The 17393-nt window shown below is 46.0% G+C and overlaps 1 protein-coding gene across 4 annotated transcripts in view; it reads left to right on the top strand.

Annotated features, from left to right (window-relative positions):
• The first annotated feature begins 1010 nt into the window (after positions 1 to 1010).
• Positions 1011 to 17393, top strand: part of LOC147633893 (GRF-interacting factor 1-like) — a 59745-nt gene continuing 43362 nt past the window's right edge. The window contains exon 1 of one of the 4 annotated variants that reach the window (XM_086804509.1): positions 1011 to 1445. In XM_086804509.1, the coding sequence (XP_086660635.1) occupies positions 1365 to 1445 (81 nt within the window). In that variant the 5' untranslated portion in view covers positions 1011 to 1364. The remainder of the gene's footprint in view (positions 1446 to 17393) is intronic. The other 3 variants (XM_086804508.1, XM_086804507.1, XM_086804512.1) reach the window with 3 other exon arrangements.

Raw genomic sequence — 17393 nt, 5'->3', positions numbered from 1 at the left:
GCATGTGAAACCATGTCAACCTATGAAGTGGTTAACAAAGCCCTTTGAAGAGAAGTTTATGGGGCTTACATAGGAGATAGTAGGTCATGCATTTTTAGATGTTGATTAAAGTAATGGCATCACTTGTGCATTCCCTTAGTGTCCCAAATGTAAGAACATTGTAGGTTACCCATAACATTCCATTTAGGGATGTATAGAGCCTAAAGAGTATGACTTCAAATGGCTTAACTTCCTCCGTGATAAAGAGGCTTCCCTTCAATTACATGGCCTTTAATGGCTTAAGAAGTCTTGCTAAGACAATGATGGATACACCCCCCATAATGTGCAAATTCAAAGACAATGATTACAAAAATGTTAATGCAAAGATAAAAGTACGGATTTAACTTTTCAAGTTAGGGTTATAAACATTTTAAAAGTAGGGATTTAGCTTTTTTTGGTTAGGGTTATAAACATTTTAATAGTGTTTCAAAATAAATATGCATGGATTGTGCATGTTGTTCCTGGCCTTTATGCTTTATTTCTGAATAGAGTACTATATTATTTTAATAAAGTTGAAATCAAAGTAGATCAAGAGATAGGGTAGAGAGGGGCTTCCTTAGATTGAGTTAAGGAAGGATTTCTTTTGGGTGAGGCTTGTAGTATGGCTATAGAAACTTAGCGTCAGATGAGGGATATCTCCTTGTTTTTTTGGGGAGATTTCGCTCGGATATTAATACACAAAAAAAGGGTAGGCACATCCTTCTAAGTTAGTATTAGAACGTGTTTGAGATGGCCACTCTTTGACAACCATAGTTTGAGGAGGTCATGCAAGGGCCTAGGTGTGAAGGTTGATGAAGCATTCAAGGCATGGAAAATTTGTGTTTGAAGAGGTCAAATCCCAAACGCCCTAGGTGTGAAGGCTGATGAAGCATTCACACCCTTTCAACGCACGCAAAATTTTAAAAATAGAGAGAATGCATGCACTGCATGAAGTTGAAACTGGCCATTTATAGAAGAGGGTACCATAGTGTTAAAGGGTAGGAGGGGACGAGGAACGGGCAGGCAATGTAGAAAAGACCTAGTTGATTCGACAGGAACCGAAGGTTGTGCCACGATGAGCTGCAGGGGAGGTGGTGGTGGTGGTGATGATCAGAACCTTTTGCTGCTTGTGCTCTGCCACCCACTTCTTCATTTCCCACCATCTGTTAGCAGTAGCCAGTTTCCCTCGTGGGCAGCTGCGTGAGTGTGTTTTTACATTGTGGGTAGCTGCTTTGCTTTGTGTGCAGCCGCTTAGTTGCGCTTTTGCCTTGTGGGCTGCTGTGCTTCCCTCAAAGCACAGAAATTGAAGCAGACTTCTGGAAGATCAGCTGAGCCCCCCATACAATATGCAGCAGCATCCTATTCAGAGCTTTGTAGAGGGTGGTCACCCCTCCATTGCCTCTGCCACTACTGAGCTTGTCCAAAAGGTGGGCTGTTTTTCTTTCCCTCCTTATTTTTAAAGTTTTCAAACCTTTTTTGCCCATGCTAGATTTGATCTGTGAGGTGCAATGACTAAGCGAAATGTATGCCTCTGTTCATATTGGGTGCATTATGTATAGAGCTGTACATCAGAACTATGCTTGCGAGTTCTATAGCATGCCAGAACTTCACATCATCATCCTCAAGTATGTCTGGGATGCTTATGCTATCTCTCAAAAGCAATGAGCTCAAAGCAAGACTAATACACACGCTTAATCTATAAACTGATGAGAATCTGATCACACACTTAATCACACAAAGTAATTAAAGTAGGCTTAGAGAGAGAGAGTGCTCTCAAGCTGTAGGCAAGTGGACTTTCCACAAAGCTATCACTCAGTTACATTAACAAGAAGAAGGTGCATGCTTATATAGATTCTCAAAGGGAATCTCTCCACCTCCTCACAATAGATGAGAAAGGTGCTAACCATCTTCTAGAATCTACCCAAGGTAGATTTGCAACTCCTATTAATTCCCACTTAAACACTGCCCTTCTTCTAATGTACACCGACTTGTACAAGGACATCTCAGAGACCACAATCATCCCCCACATCATCCCACGGATAGGATTCATGGAGCCATGTCCACCAACCAAAGGAGACCAAAGAGAGGGCATTATGAACATGTTCTTCAGACGCATGGAGAGCTCACGATATCATAACTCAGAAGATGAAGTTCTGAGTTGTATGGCTCGAACAAATGCTCCATGCATCTCCTATCAAAGATTGTAAACATATTTGTAACTCACGATATCATAACTCAGAAGATGAAGTTCTGAGTTGTATGGCTCGAACAAATGCTCCATGCATCTCCTATCAAAGATTGTAAACATATTTGTAACTTCTTGGTCTCATGCCATTTTGACCTGTTGCAAACCTTAATAAATCTCTCTCTCCCTCCCCCACCCCACCCATACACATTGCAAATCATCCCTCTGTACAGTAAGCTGAGAGAAGACAGAGGACAACCAACTACTTGACAAAGCCAGTACCACAGTATGCCATTGTATACTAGTTGCCTTTCGACTGGGTTCTCATCACTTCAGATGGAAGATTGTACTTTGGCGTGAGGGATCAAAGTCACATAGAACTTACCAGATGTGCCCACTTGGGGTGTATGAGACAAATGCAGCACACTCATGCTCTGCCTATGACTCCATCCAAGCACGCTTCCCTCAATCTTTGAGCAAGAGGAGGTCATGCACGCCTTCCCCTTCCAAACAGGAAAAATGTTCACCACGTCTACTTTCATTAACAAAGTGCTCCATTGTCGGGAAGCACTTATGGACCATTTCCCCCCCTGCCCATGCAAGGTATTAGTACGTAGTCATCTCTCTCTCTCTCAATTATAAGGGTTTGAGTCGAGACCTGACAAACCAAAGTATTATTCCATAAGCATTATGGCAACATGTGGCAAGAAGGATTTTTGTGGGTTATGGTTTCTCTTGTTCTTATTCTGTGTGAGTGATCTATGAAAGAGGAGAGTGAGGAACTTCAATTCCATATTTTCAACATAGAGAAAGACAGAGGCTAGTGTGTGAGTGTTTGTGCAAGAGAGAGAGAGAGAGAGAGAGAGAGAGAGAGAGAGAGAGAGAGAGAGAGTTGTATTGAACGTCTTCAAAAGATCCAATTTGACTGAGAGAGACCAAAAGTGATACTGAGCCATGGAAAAATTTAAAAATCCTCATACAAGGAAGAGATTACCTATATGTCTATCCCCTAATCATCATGTGAGTACATGTGGGAGTGCATATCCATATGTAAGTACACGGGAGAGTGCATGTCCATGTGGGAGTATGTAAGTACATGTAAGAGTACATATTCATGTGTGAATACACAGGAGAGTACATATCCATGTGTGAATACATGTAAGAGTACATATTCATGTGTGAATACACAGGAGAGTACATATCCATATCAGTGCCAGACAGCATAAAAGCTCATATGGGTGTGATAATCCTCAGCCATCTGGAATGTCCAACATAAGAGAGTCGATATCCATATCAGTGCTAGACAGCATAAAAGCTCATATGGGTGTGATAATCCTCAGCCATCTGGGTGTAATAATACTCAGCCATCTGGAATGTCCAATATAAGAGAGTCGATGACTATCATGAGGCTCGTCATGTTCGCTGCTGTTTGCCGCCCGCGGGGGGGGGGGGGGGGGGGGGGGGGGGGGGGTTGGCACCGGAGGATCTCCCGAATCTGGAGCTGCCATGTGGAGGGTTATCGTGGACCATTGTCTAGATGAGGCCTAGTCCCAGCTCCTCAAGGAGGCTTCAGCTTTTGGTCTTGAAGTAGAGGTATGATGGGAAGTTTTACTGAAAGGATTGGTGTTATTGACAGTTTGTTCAGAAGCAATGCCAAACCCATTAACAAGAAAAGCAGTAGGGGGTATTGCTGACACCCGTTGTACTAGGGTGCCAAATGAACACACTTGTTCAGAGTACGCCGTCAAGTTACCGTATGGATGAGCAGTGAGCATGTTGCAAGCCCTAGTCTAGGAACAAGTTGCCCCTGAATCCCCATTCTCTGAGCAACCCATTCCTGATGCATATTCATATCAAATAGGATGTGTTGTTTTTTGCATATATGGTCCCTTAACCCATCTTGGAGGACATTCTTTGTGCTCATCCTTCATACCACTTGTACCCTGTGTTTTGTCATCAGCTTGAGCTGTGTCGTCCTCTTCATTGTGACCTCTGTTGAGTGTGCACGGTACATTGAAGGACATGTATCAGTGTTCTTTGAGTAGTGCAAGTGTTCTCGTTCCTTCCGCAATCTCGTCTCTTCTTGTGTTGTGTTCCGCTACATAGTGTCTTGTGTGTTGCGCCATGAGCATCGAGGACTCTGGACATACTATCTAGAGAAGAGCCACCACGTAGTGTGCCGGGCAACCAGCCTTGCTATAGGTACACTAAAATTTAGCATGCTTAGTGGGTTTCTCGAAAGTGGGAGCACTGATAGCTCACCCTTTCCTCTGCGTTGTGTCCTCTTTCTGTGTTGCGTCCTCTCTGCATGCCCAATACACGCTCCCGTGGTAGTCTGGTTAGCCCATCCAAAAATCCTCTTAATACGTTGCTACAGTGGGAAGAGGTTCAGCTACGTGCCACCCAGGGAGCCTCCTCCACCTCTTCCTATGGCGGCTAAACTTGGTAATCCCACCCTTGGCAACGCGGGAGGCCAAGCCATCTCTCCTGGTCCAACCAATCCTATGGCAGCACAAAACCCCTATCCATGGTGCTGGGCCGAGTTAACGTCAAGCTTCCCACCTTCAAAGGATCATCCACTGAGGATGTGGATGACCACATCTGACGGTTCATCTCCATCTGTAAGAGCCAAGGTCTTGAGCGGGAGGATGCCTTCTTGGTGCTCTTTCCATCGACTCTCCAAGGTTCTGCAGACAAGTAGTAGTAGTTAAGTCAACTTCCAATCGACCACTTTGCAGATTGGACCACTCTAAAGAACACCTTCCTCTGGACCCTCTGTCTTGGTAACTATGAGACTGCATTCTCCAAGAGCTAGGGAAGCTCCCATTACTACTCATGACATGGACCACAGTGCTAGTGGCCCGCTTATCGACTTACCCCGGTGACTTCATGGTGCGTCAGTGGGTGACACAAGCCTTACCCAGGTCCACCCAACAGAAGATTCGGGAGAGTTGATCCACACCAACAACATTGCTGGAATTACAGGAGCTAGCCTCCTAACTTGAAAATGCACGACTCATGTTTGAGCGTGATGTTGGCTCTGTACATCCAATAGTGACACAATCAGATGACCCGGTGGCTCTGTTGAAGCGGGAGCTAGAGGTACTCAAAGTGAGCCAGAAACCTCCTAGCGAGGAAAGTACCTTGCTCCAACTCAAAAGGGAGATCGAAGAATTGAAGACCCAGCATGAAGCCAAGAAGGGGTTGTGGTGTGCTATATGTCATGTGCATGAAAGATGCCATGGACATTCTCAGGTGGTGGTCCAGAAGAGGCAGCCAGATAAAGAGTATGAACCAGATAGAGCTAGGACTTGGAGCACAAGGAGCAGAGTTGGACTCGAGAATGGACTTGGATCCCTGTCGGCTGTACCAGAACTAGAATAGGAGCTGTCGGCTGAGACCAGAAAGGGCTGTCGGCTGAATCAGAAAAAGGGCAGCTACAGGCGCATCATTTGTATGATTTTATGTCCAGTCAGCTGGCCGACAGCAGTGTAACGTGCGAAAGCTCTGGGAGTCTTCTTTCAGCCCTAAACACTCTTGGAAACCATCTGATGCAAAACGCAGATATAGAGAGAGAGTAGAGAGAGAGAGATGTGCTGGAAATTCAGTATATTCATATGGTACAAAAAGGTACCCTAATCTACAGCCATAGGCTGCCTTACATAAAAGGTGGAACACACCAAAATCTCCTAGTCTAGACCCACACCCAAAGTGGGAGTGAATGGTTACAACAAGGAGCACTTGTGCCTATTTATAGGCCCTTTGGACCATAGGAGTGCTGGCCAACTGGTCATAAATGCCTATATGATGATGCGCCTGCAGCTGCCTCCAACTTGGTTCAGCCGACACACCTCTGGGACAGCTGACTCCCTTGTGTGCAGCCGACAGCCCCCGTCCTGCAGCCGACAGCCCCCTTTGGTACAGCCGACAGGCCATCCTTATCCTCTTCATGTGCTTTCTCCTAGTCCACTAATGCCATATCAGCACGCTATGCTCAAAGTCCTGGTTCTAATGCTCCTTTTCTAGCTGCCCCTTCTGGACGATTGGCTCCAGGGGGAATGTCCATGGCAATTCTTGCACATGACAAGCAGTCGGCCAGCTCTCCATTAAGGTTAAGAGACTATAAATAGCAAAGTGTGCTCATAGTTTTATTCATTCACCCCTTTATGGAGTGGATCCTTAGGGTCCCAGTTAGGGACAGATTTTGGTGATGTTCACCTTTTCCAAGAGGGCAGCCAAGGGCTGTAGATTAGGAGTACCTTTTTGTACTATATGAATAAACTGAATTTTCCAGCATCTCTCTCTCTCTCTACTCTCTCTTCATTTTTGCGTTTTGCAATAGCATGTTTCCAGGAGTGTTTAGGGCTGAAAGAAGACCCCCAGAGTTTCCCTGTGCTATATGCTAGTCACTTGGACACACTGTCTAGGAAATGCCCAAAAAAGAAGTACTGCTCCTTTTATGAAAAAAGACACGAAGGTAAAGATTGCTATTACCTCAAGGGGTTTCGTCAACTCCATCAACCACACACTCCTCATTTCGCCTTGGCAGTCCCCAACCTTGTCCATTACGCTACAACTGCCATGTTGCCATCCCGCAACCCTTCCATGTTGCTACACCTCCTCCTTGCCCACCTACTCCCCAGGTGACCTATCTTCTACCACTCATCCCTAATCCTCCTGCAGCACCAACCATCATGGCAACAGCCCTCGTGAACCGCCCTATTCGCCCTCCGCAACCTAGCAATCGTCTCGTCCTTTGCTGTAGATGGTGGGGAATACGATCATTACCAAAGCCGTTAACCCCCTTCCTGAAGGTGCTCCGCCTTGCCAGCATTGTCCGGAATCCAAGGATCATTATACTCGGGATTGCCCCAAGCAAAGGGCATTCACATCCTATGACTTCACATTTCCAACCCCAACCACCCACTATCCTCCGTCCACTTGCCAACCTCCCTCTCCCACTCTTGGAGTGTCTGTCACATCCCCAACACCTACCCATGAAGATCCGCCATCCACCACAATGGTCGCCAGATCACAAAGGAAGGCCATGCCTAAAGAGAAACAAGGGGATGAGCCAGATGATAAGCTCTGCTTGCCCCCCCGCACAGTCATAGATCAATCCTTCTTGCAAGCCTTCAAGGACCTCCATGACCAACCAACCACCACCTACTCCCTCTCTTCCACATTCCCAACCACAATTTACACACCTCTCTGTGGAGGATCTACTCAAGGGAACCATGTCAGTGAACCTCTTTGATCTGCTCCAGATTAGCCCAAACGTGGGCGGGCAGCCAACTTGAACACAGTAAATTTTTTTCTATGTGTTGATGCAGGCAAAAAATCGGGAGAAGTAGGAGGAGGGGCTTATATGTGGAGTTGAGGTAAGGGAGAAGAAGGCAAGAGGCAGAGAAGGTGGGCAAACATAGAATAGGGGGGGGGGGGGGGGGTTGTGAATGGCGGGCAGGAGGGAAATGCGCAGATAAGAGGGGTATAACGGGCAGAAGGAGATGCAGGTAATGGGGTGAATGGCGGGCAGGAGGGAAATGCACAGAAAAGATGGGGAATGGCGGGCAGAAGGAGAAGGGGAAGAGTGGCGGGCAGCCGCTAGTGCGCCCACCACCAGCCACTAGTGGCCTATGCATGCATAGCTCCCTATTGGTGGTCAGAGCAGTCATCACTCTTTGCCTTCATTGGTCTGACCACCAGGTGATGAACCATCTTGAAAGAACTTCCAGCAAACAATCCTACAGTCCTACCAAAATCAGCTCACAGTGTATTCATTGTAGTCCCATCATCACTATTTGGCCTCCAATTGCGAAGAAATACTTGTGGTCTTAATTGACACTACCAGTGTTTGAAAATCTGACATATTGGCTTGTGTGTGCACAGGCCAAAATGGAAGAAGAAAGTGACAAGAAAGAGAAGAACAGGGGAAGAAGAATGGAGGAGAAGTGGGCTGAAAAGGGGTTGAAGCAGAGGTGGAGGAGATTCTGGGCTGCAATAGAGAGGAGAAAAGTGCAATGAAAACAGAAAAAAGGCGAGTGGAAAAGTTGTGCATCCAAACATTTAAAGAGAAAAAGGCTTGAAAATTTAAAATCTCAAAACTGGGTTAGAGGTGCTTTAGAGTTTTAGAAAGGTGCTATTTTTTAAAAATTAGAGGTGCTTTAGAATTTCTTTTTTCCGAAAAAAAGATCCTTCTATTAGTTAGCAAGAAAACAGCCAAAATGGCTAAGTACAAATTCGTCTCCAAAGGGAAACGCTAGTCAAGATGATCAAAGGGGGAGGATGCACTTCTCCTTCGGCTGGCCGCTCTAGGAGGAGATACAATGGTGAGGGGAGAGAATAACCACACATGTGGTTTGTAATGCCAAGTGGGCTCGCCACCTCTATCTGTAAGAAAGGGACCGTGTCGCCAGATCTTGAGGAAGTTTTCCCGATGCTTCCTCATGCGGTCTGAGCTGCCTTGAAGCTGCCCCCACTGAGCACGGAGGGTATGAATGATATCGAGCCAGAAGCTCCGTACCTTTCTCCCAATCCCAACAGTTCCCATGTTCTCCCATACAATCCCAACTCTGATCAACAAGCATGGTGTGGAAACAAGGAAACACTCACTCCACAATCGCAACATGAATCCACGTGTATGGAGTGTTCATTGAATTGCCCTCTCACAATCCCAACATGAATCCACATGTATGGTGAGATGAACAATGAACCTCTTGGTCTCTGTATGGGAGATAGTGATTCTAATATGGCTTAAAAAATAAATAAATCCATGTCCTAAATAAATGGGCAAGACAAAACAGTCTCATAAGTCCTCATGTCCCAAGTAAATGGGTGAGACAAATCAGTCCCGTAAGTCCAGATATCATAATCCATGTCCCAAGTAAATGGGCGAGACAAAATAAGTCTCATGAGACCGGCCTTTAGAAACTTGACGGGCGGTGAAACAAACACTCGCACACAAAACACTTCAACACCTTTGAGGACTTGAAAAGGAAAACAAACAGGCGAAGCTAGCGTGCTCCTGCAAAAAGTACACGGACACCGGTTGGCCCCAAATCGCAGTGGTGCCCCTTGCGGTATTTCTTTAATTTAATCAAATTTGAGTACAAAGTACAACTTGTAGAATCCTCCACCAACAGGATCCCTTGTAGTTTCACCCAAGTCTTCCAAATGAGTGCTTAGCAAGCCTTACTCCATGTCTTCTTTATCAAGAGCCCTTCTCAAAGCCTTAACCCTTGATCTTTGTCTTCAAAAGCCTTCAAGTTAAGTGCTCGAGGGCCTCGTACACACACTCAAGGCTCAAGACTCGCTAGCAGGCACCTCTCATGGCGCTCTTGCTCTCTTGCAAGTCTGCCTTGGATGTTTCCCATGATCCAAGTCCTACCACTTGCTAGCCAAGGCACTTTTCATAGTACCCTTGCTCACACAGGGTTGGCACTAGAGAGCACTTCTAACCCACCCAAAACATTGTGACCCAAGACAAAGAGATAGCAGCCCAAGATACAAACTGATCTGTAGCTTTTTCCTTCCAGGAGTGTACACTTTCATGTTTGGGAATCATAGCCTCATGCTCCCACTCTTGCCATAGCGGCTCATGCCTTTGAAACAATCCCAAAAACTCTTCTTTCCAAGCTTCATGTCACTAGAGCTTTCTTGATGCAGCTTTCTTGCTCTCAGCCACAATCTCCTTCGTCACAGCCTCCATCGTGGCCTTCCCATGGAGTGTCTTCTGAACCAAACACTGAAGCACTCCCGACGAACACGTTTTCTTCTCCATAAAGGCTCGCGCCCTGCAGTCCTCTGTGCGCCTGTAGGCCAACCTGCTTGTGTGCCAAGCGAGGAGGTGGAGAGAGAGAGAGAGAGAGAGAGAGAGAGAGAGAGAGAAACCGTGCCTGCAGCTCTGTGCGCCACCCTTTGCAGTAGCCTGCAACTCACCTTCTCCCAAGAGAGAGAAAGAGAGCGCGCTCGAGGAAACCTGCTCAGCACACGTGTGCGCTTTTGCGTTGCCAATCCGCCTCCTGCAAACGAGTCGGTCTTCTGCAGCCGTCGGCTTGCCCCTGTAGACCTGCGCAACCTTTCATTGTAGACTAGCCCACGTGTGTGCTTGTTGCTCCTGTTCGCATGTGTGTATTGCAGGGCAGGCCGCCAACTAGCCTCCTTCCAAAAGCGAGAGAGAGAGAGAGAGACTCAGTCTGCGCCTGTGCTCTCTGGCGACCAACCTTCCAAGGAGAAGCGCCACACACACACCGTGGACTCCACCACCCTTCCCCTTAATAAGGAGGCGCCTCAGCCTGCTTTTCTCAAAAAGCAAAAACTAAAAGCAATAGCTAAAAAGCGCAGCCTCCCAAAGAGATTATTATTTTAAATCATCAAAGGTTATAAAACCTTATAAACTTAAAACCTTTTGTCCCAAAGGTTATAAAACCTTTATACTTTAATTTTTTTTGTTCCCTTCACACTTGGGGCTGTCCACACATGGGTTTCCAACTTTCCTTCTTAATTCCAAACTGATGCCATTCACACTGTTCATTCTGTCCTCGTGCCCACTTGCATATTGTCTAGAGAAAACACAGGGTCGTAACATCTCCTGCCACCAATAAGACATCGGTCCACATGACCCTTGGCATAGACATAAGTCCCGTGCTAACCAGGCGTCATGTCCACTTTACCACTTGCACTCCGTGTTGGTACTCTGACCACACACCCTGGATGAGAGGTGGGCTCAAGTAACAAGATAAAACAATCACTTGCAGGCATAGATGGCCTAGTGTTCCGTAAGCATTTCTGCTACACATAGTTTATAGGCATTTCGGCCACCAATAGTTTGTAGGCATTTTGGCCACCAACGCACACTACTCTCTCAAGTGTCCATGTTCCCTTCCATCTGCTCTCTATTATTCCACCCACACATGGTAGAAACAATCTTCAAGAGAGCACGTAGGACAAGAGAACACTACACACGGTATGTTGTGCTCGACACTACCCTCTGAAGGTGCCCATGTTCCCTTCCATCTGCTCTCTATTGTTCCACCCACACATGGTAGAAACAATCTTCGAGAGAGCACGTAGGACAAGAGAACACTACACAGGGTATGTGAACAATGAGTTTCATAAGTCCAATGCATCCCAAATAAATGAAGCCAAAAAGAATAATCCATAAACCTGAGGATGAATCCAAATCCCTAGAAAAGAAGTCCAGGAATCCATAGACCTGTATACCATAACTCTTACCACATGTTCCATGCTGACGACACACCTTGGAGTAGAGGTGGACTTTTATCCATAAAAGCATCATATCCATGAGATATCCAAATATTTCTTCTCTATAAACTAGGATAGATTCGTCCATAGAAATTGCTTGTGAAGCCCAATATCTATATAAACCTCATGCAAGAAAGAAATCTCCATAGATATAATCCATCCTAATAAAGGGAGCCATAAACAATGTTTCCCTGAAACCATCTCAAGGCAAACAACACCACCTTTCTCCATGCATGGCTATACAAGGATTATTGAACATCAAAAACACTTCATAGTAAATAGCAAAAGCAACAACTTTGTAAACGCAAAGTATACTTAGCTTTTCTTTGCCAGGTTGGTCATGAAGCCAAAAGACATATCTTGTCACCATATCCTTAAGATATCCTGAGATATATCTCCATATAGCGTGCTTGTAAGCTTGATAATATAATCCACAATATCCATATGGAAAGAGTGCTAAACGTGTGCACATAAATACTTCCAAGATAAATTTTGTGAAGTCATAAATCCTTAGATCAAGCTATCTATTGCTCATGCTCTTGCTTCATAGACTATGAAGCGGCTGGCCATGCTTAACAGCAATGATGGTAAGTGTGGTCCCCACTTGAGATCTTTTCTCTTCCTTATTGATAGAAGGAAGCCTCCGCTTCCAAGGAAACCTATGCTCTAATACCAATGTAACTCACAGTGGTGCCCAGGGGACTAGGGCCTTTGACACACTTGTTGATACCATCAATGCATATTAAAACATTTAAACATTGCCACAGCCTTAACACATATCCATTATCACTTTGCATGAAACATAAAAGCTGGACAAAATGTCCACAAATGCTGAAAATGGAGCTTCCACATGTGACACCGTAATTTTTTCAACGTTACGTTGGCCTTTCTCTGATTGGTGGAGAGGGATTTTTTGTTTTGGGAAAAAAGCCCCAAAATGAGGCCGAAATGGGCCGACCCCCCCTTGGAGTATTTTATTACCCAAGGAGAATAATATCATGTACAAGCTTTGGGGGCCTTACTCTCCCCACGGGAGATGCCAGATTATCCATATACAAATGCCATAACACAGCCCAACACGAGGCTACCAAGCCGGAACACAGGATGTAGAAATGCCAAACCAACAATATAATCCATATACCTCCGTGTGGGTATTGGTTCTTCCCCAAAAACCATGGGTCTTCATGCAATAGAGCTGATACATCAAGTACAACTCTCCATTCAGTCGGTACAAGTACAGTGATTGGTACAATAGGTATAGTGGCTAGTACAGTCGGTACAAGTACTGGTACATCAGGTACAATAGTTGGTACAGTAGTTACAATGGTTGGTACGGCAGGTACAAGGGTTGGTACAACCAGTACAGTGGTTGGTACAACAGGTACAGAAAGTATAAGGGTTGGTACAACAAGTACAATGGCTAGAAATCATAATAAAATGATTAAATACCCTTGCCTCAAGTATTTCTTCGCGATGGAAGCCTCCAAAACAGTCCCCAACCACCGGTATTCTTCATGGGCAGCCTTCGAGAAGAAAGAAAGAAAGAAAGAAAGAAAGCTGTATTAACGTCTACTAGAGGCCGAACTTGACCTATGAGACAAATCAATGTACAACTGTCAATGTCTTCTGGATGTGCAGAAAAAAAACGAGAGAGAGAGAAAGAGAGTAGCCATCATTAGGGCAGCCTGTAACGGTGGTAGAGGCTAGTGTGCAGCAAGAGAGCCTCCGTTAATAAAGAAAGAGGGCTCCAATTTATAGATTTGGGGCTCCCATGAGTGAAAATGGAAAGAGAAGGCTATGATGACAAGTGGAGAGCCACACAATAGCTGGAGTGACGAGTGTGAGGCCACTTGTCTCACTTTGATCCACTTTCTTGCCACATGTCCCAATCTAAGAGATGGCTTCTCCCATAATCTTTAACTCTAAAAATATCCCAACTAGTAGACATTCTATCATAAGCACTTTGCCAACTCTTGGTATCTGCTCAATTCCAGATGTAATGATGCGAATAGAATTTCCATCGGAGTCGAGCCAAAAATAGCATCTCTCCTAAATTTTAGGAGTGTGGTCCTTTGTATTCTAGGATAATCCCCCATTCCCAAATCTTGTACTTTCCAAATATTTAGACATCCTGGAGTCCACCAGAACCCTTTCATACTGGGAAATGTCCAGGCTGGTGACACTGGCTGTAAATCTGTCCTCAAATGTTGGGCTAAAGCCACGTGTTCGCATCTCTGTGAAGATCAATTTCGTGCTTTGAGGTCAAGGGCTGTAATATGCGGAAGCTTCGGAGAAGGATCGGTACTTCAAAACTCAGAAATCAGCACTCTTTTCGCGACGGAATTAACGCACAAACTGAAAGACGATGTGCAGAAAATAGAGAGAGAAGGGGGAGATGGAGAGGACACAGTATTGGGTCCCAATTACCCTCTGTAGGGCCCCCACCACGGATGGTGTATTTGCTTTATTAGAATGATGTAAATCTGAAAACAAATACAGAAACTTGACCTTTTCTTGGCTGGAAAACTTGCCCTTGACCTTCAGTCCTTCACCCCTTTGCGTTAGCAACCTCTTGGCTGTCCTGGCCCTTGTTTGCTTGATGCACTTGGTGAATTATGAGATGATCTCACTGATTTCTTGGCTGGGCTTTTATACCCCCTTTTGCATCCAGTCGGCCTGCTTCATGAAGCCCCACGACTAGGTCCCATTCAATAAAATGCTTTCACACTTTATTAAATGCTGGCCACTCTACGCCTGCCTGCTGGACAGTTTCCAGACTGCTGGGCACCATGCGCAGAGGTGTGGGACTGCCCCCTACACCTGGCCGACTTGCTGGGTAGGGTATTAGCCCTGTCGGCTGCCTGTCCAGCAGCTTGAAAGCTGGCCGACAGCCCCTTCCAGCCCATGCCATGGCTGGTGGGCACAGCCTGGGTCCTCCTGGCCCCTTGGGGGTGGTTCTACACCTCCCCCATGCCCACACTAAGAGTGCAAGTGCAAATCTTCGCACTGGGGTAGCCCTATGGGCTGGCCCCATCTCTACATGCAAACCTACATGCCTACATAGGCCTGGCATCCAGTTGCAAACCAGATACACAGAACATCTGACATCATTCCAGAGGGAGACTCACAGCGCGGACTGGCACTGATTCATGTACAGGACAGTGCACACCTGACCTTGGACTCATGTGCAGGACAATGCACACCTGACCTTGGACGACTGAGATGGATCCCTGGCTGACTCGTCCCGGACTGGGCTCACATGGGACCAGTTCACCATCCCAGGTCCTGCACCTTCTGTACAGAAATGTCTACGTGGCATCCAAGTGCGGGATGCACGTGACATCCCCTTCTGCTTAACTTGACGGAAGCTGCATAGCCTCCAAATAATCCGTCAATAATGCCGGATAGTCTTCGAAAAATTCTTTGTCGAGCCATACCGCTTCATGAGTTCCTCGGTCCTGAAACTTCGTGAGAAACTGTCGTAGTCTTCGGCCGGAGCCATGCTTGAAACGGTGCAGAAGGATCTGTTCTGGAACCATTACTTCTGCTTCATCAATAATGTCTGGTTTCGCTTCGTCTTTGACCTCTTAAGGGGGTGGACCTGCATATGGCTTTAACCAACTGACATGAAATACATCGTGCATAGTTCAACTCGGAGGTAGCTTTAACTGCATAGACACCTCATTAATCTTTTTCCGGATGGGAAATGGTCCGAAGCTCTTGAAAGACAACTTTGGGCATCGCTTGCCCACCTGCTTCAATCTTTGCTTCATAATCCGAAGATACACCCAATCCCCTTCCGAAAACTTCATGTCCCTTCGGTCTTTATTGGCCTGTCGAGTGTAGGCCTCTTGCGCTTTAGCCAATCTGTCTTTAACGGACTCTAGGATCTCCTGGTAAGACTCCGTTACTCTGTTCGCCTCCGGTACTGAAGACGAAGTCCTGGTTAACAACGACTGGAAAGGCCTTTCAAACGCTGCCTCATATGGAGTCCTGCCAATAGCTGAAGAAAAAGAGTTATTCAAAACAGCTTGAACTAAAGGCAAAAACGATTCCCACTTACCTTGCTGATCGTGGACATAACACTTCAGCACATCAAAGGCCAACTGGTTGTATATCTCTGTCTGGCCATCTGTCTGTGGGTGGAATGCACTGGAAAAATTCAACTTAGTACCAAAATTATCAAACAATGCCCTCCAAAAATGACTGGTAAACTTGGCATCTCGGTCTGACACTATGGTCCTAGGAATCCCACCAATCGGGTACCAATGCCGAATGAATAGCTGGGCAACATCCTCGGCGGTCACATTGGCCCTGCAAGGAATAAGCATAACAAATTTGCTGAACCTATCAACAATAGTTAAACACTGCGTATTACGCTTACTCGGATTGGGAGGCAGATTTGTGACAAAGTCCATCGAAATGTCCTGGAAAGGACCCTCAGGAATTGGCAAAGGCTGTAACAACCCTATCTTCTTTCCACGAGGAGCTTTCACCTTTTGACAAATGTCACAACGTTGTACATATGTAAACACATCACGCCTCATCTTTGGCCAATAGTATTGCCGTTCTAATTTCTCCAGAGTCGAATTCATGCCCCTATGACCACCTGTAATGGCGTCATGGGCATCATGGAGAACAGCTGCCCGGAATGACTTCATGACACATAGTCGGCCTTTGTAGAAAAGCCAACCATCGCGTATCAGAAAATAGCATGGTCCTGTGGCATCCAATGCCTGTTCCCACTGTGTACCGAATTCCTCGGAATCCGCGTACGTGTGCTTCATGTCTTCTAGTCCTGTACCAACAAGGTCAAGTCTAGTGGTCTGAATCGCAGATACTTGTCCCTTCCTGCTCCTGCTCAAAGCATCGGCCACTGGATTGGCCTTTCTTGGAAGGTACTCAATCATGCCACCGAACTGCTGGAATATCTGACTCCAGCGGTGTTGTCGATCACTCCACTGTGCACTTGGCATCGTCTGAATCCAGCGCAATGCCTGATGGTCAGTGCGAACCTCAAAGTCACGGCCATACAGGAAATGTTTCCAATGTTTCAAGGCCTGTATAACTGCTAGGAGTTCACAATCGTAGACTGAGTAGTTCTTTTCGGCGGGCAGTAACTTACGAGACATGTAAGCTACTGGATGACCATTCTGTTGCAATACACCTCCAATTGCGATGTTACTCGCATCGGTGATCACCTGAAATGGTTCGTCCCATGAGGCAAGGGCTAAACAAGGCGCTTCTGACAAAGCCACCTTGAGGTTCTGGAATGCCTCCAACGCTCGTGGAGTCATTCGAATCTTTTGCCTTCTTGTTTTCACTCCCTTTAGCAGATCGGTGAGGTCTGCCGAGAGATCAGAAAACTTGTCAATGTGGGTGGAATATGCCTGGCATACACCCACAAATGATCTAATGTCATAAGCGGTCTGAGGTACTTCCCAGTTAACAATCTCGGCCACTTTAGCCGGATCAAGTTGAATGCCTTCGGCACTAATTATATATCCCAAGTAATGTACTTGGAACAGATAAAATTTTGACTTCTTTTCATTGACATAGAGCTCGTTGCTTTCCAGCAACTTAAGGACTTTCTCCACATCAATGTCATGCTGCTCAACTGTAGCTGAAAATATGAGTATGTCGTCCAGAAATATGAACACACACACTCCAATCAACTCCCGGAAAATACGCATCATCATGCGGTTAAATGTAGCTGGGGCGTTCGTCAATCCAAATGGCATAACCACAAATTCATAGTGGGCCCGTTCTGTACGGAAGGCTGTCTTGGGGATGTCCCCCTCTACAATCCGTACCTGGTGGTACCCACTCTTTAAATCCAATTTAGAGAACACCTTAGCTCCATTCAGCCTCTCGAGAATATAGTCAATTCGAGGCATCGGGAATCTGCTCTTGATAGTCAGCTTGT

This window comes from Cibotium barometz, chromosome 11, assembly GCF_041138505.1.
Source record: "Cibotium barometz isolate CiBa-2024 chromosome 11, ASM4113850v1, whole genome shotgun sequence".
Classification (NCBI taxonomy): Eukaryota; Viridiplantae; Streptophyta; class Polypodiopsida; order Cyatheales; family Cibotiaceae; genus Cibotium; species Cibotium barometz.
The sequence above is the reverse complement of the archived record's forward strand: the minus strand, read 5'-3'. Positions and strand labels throughout refer to the sequence as shown.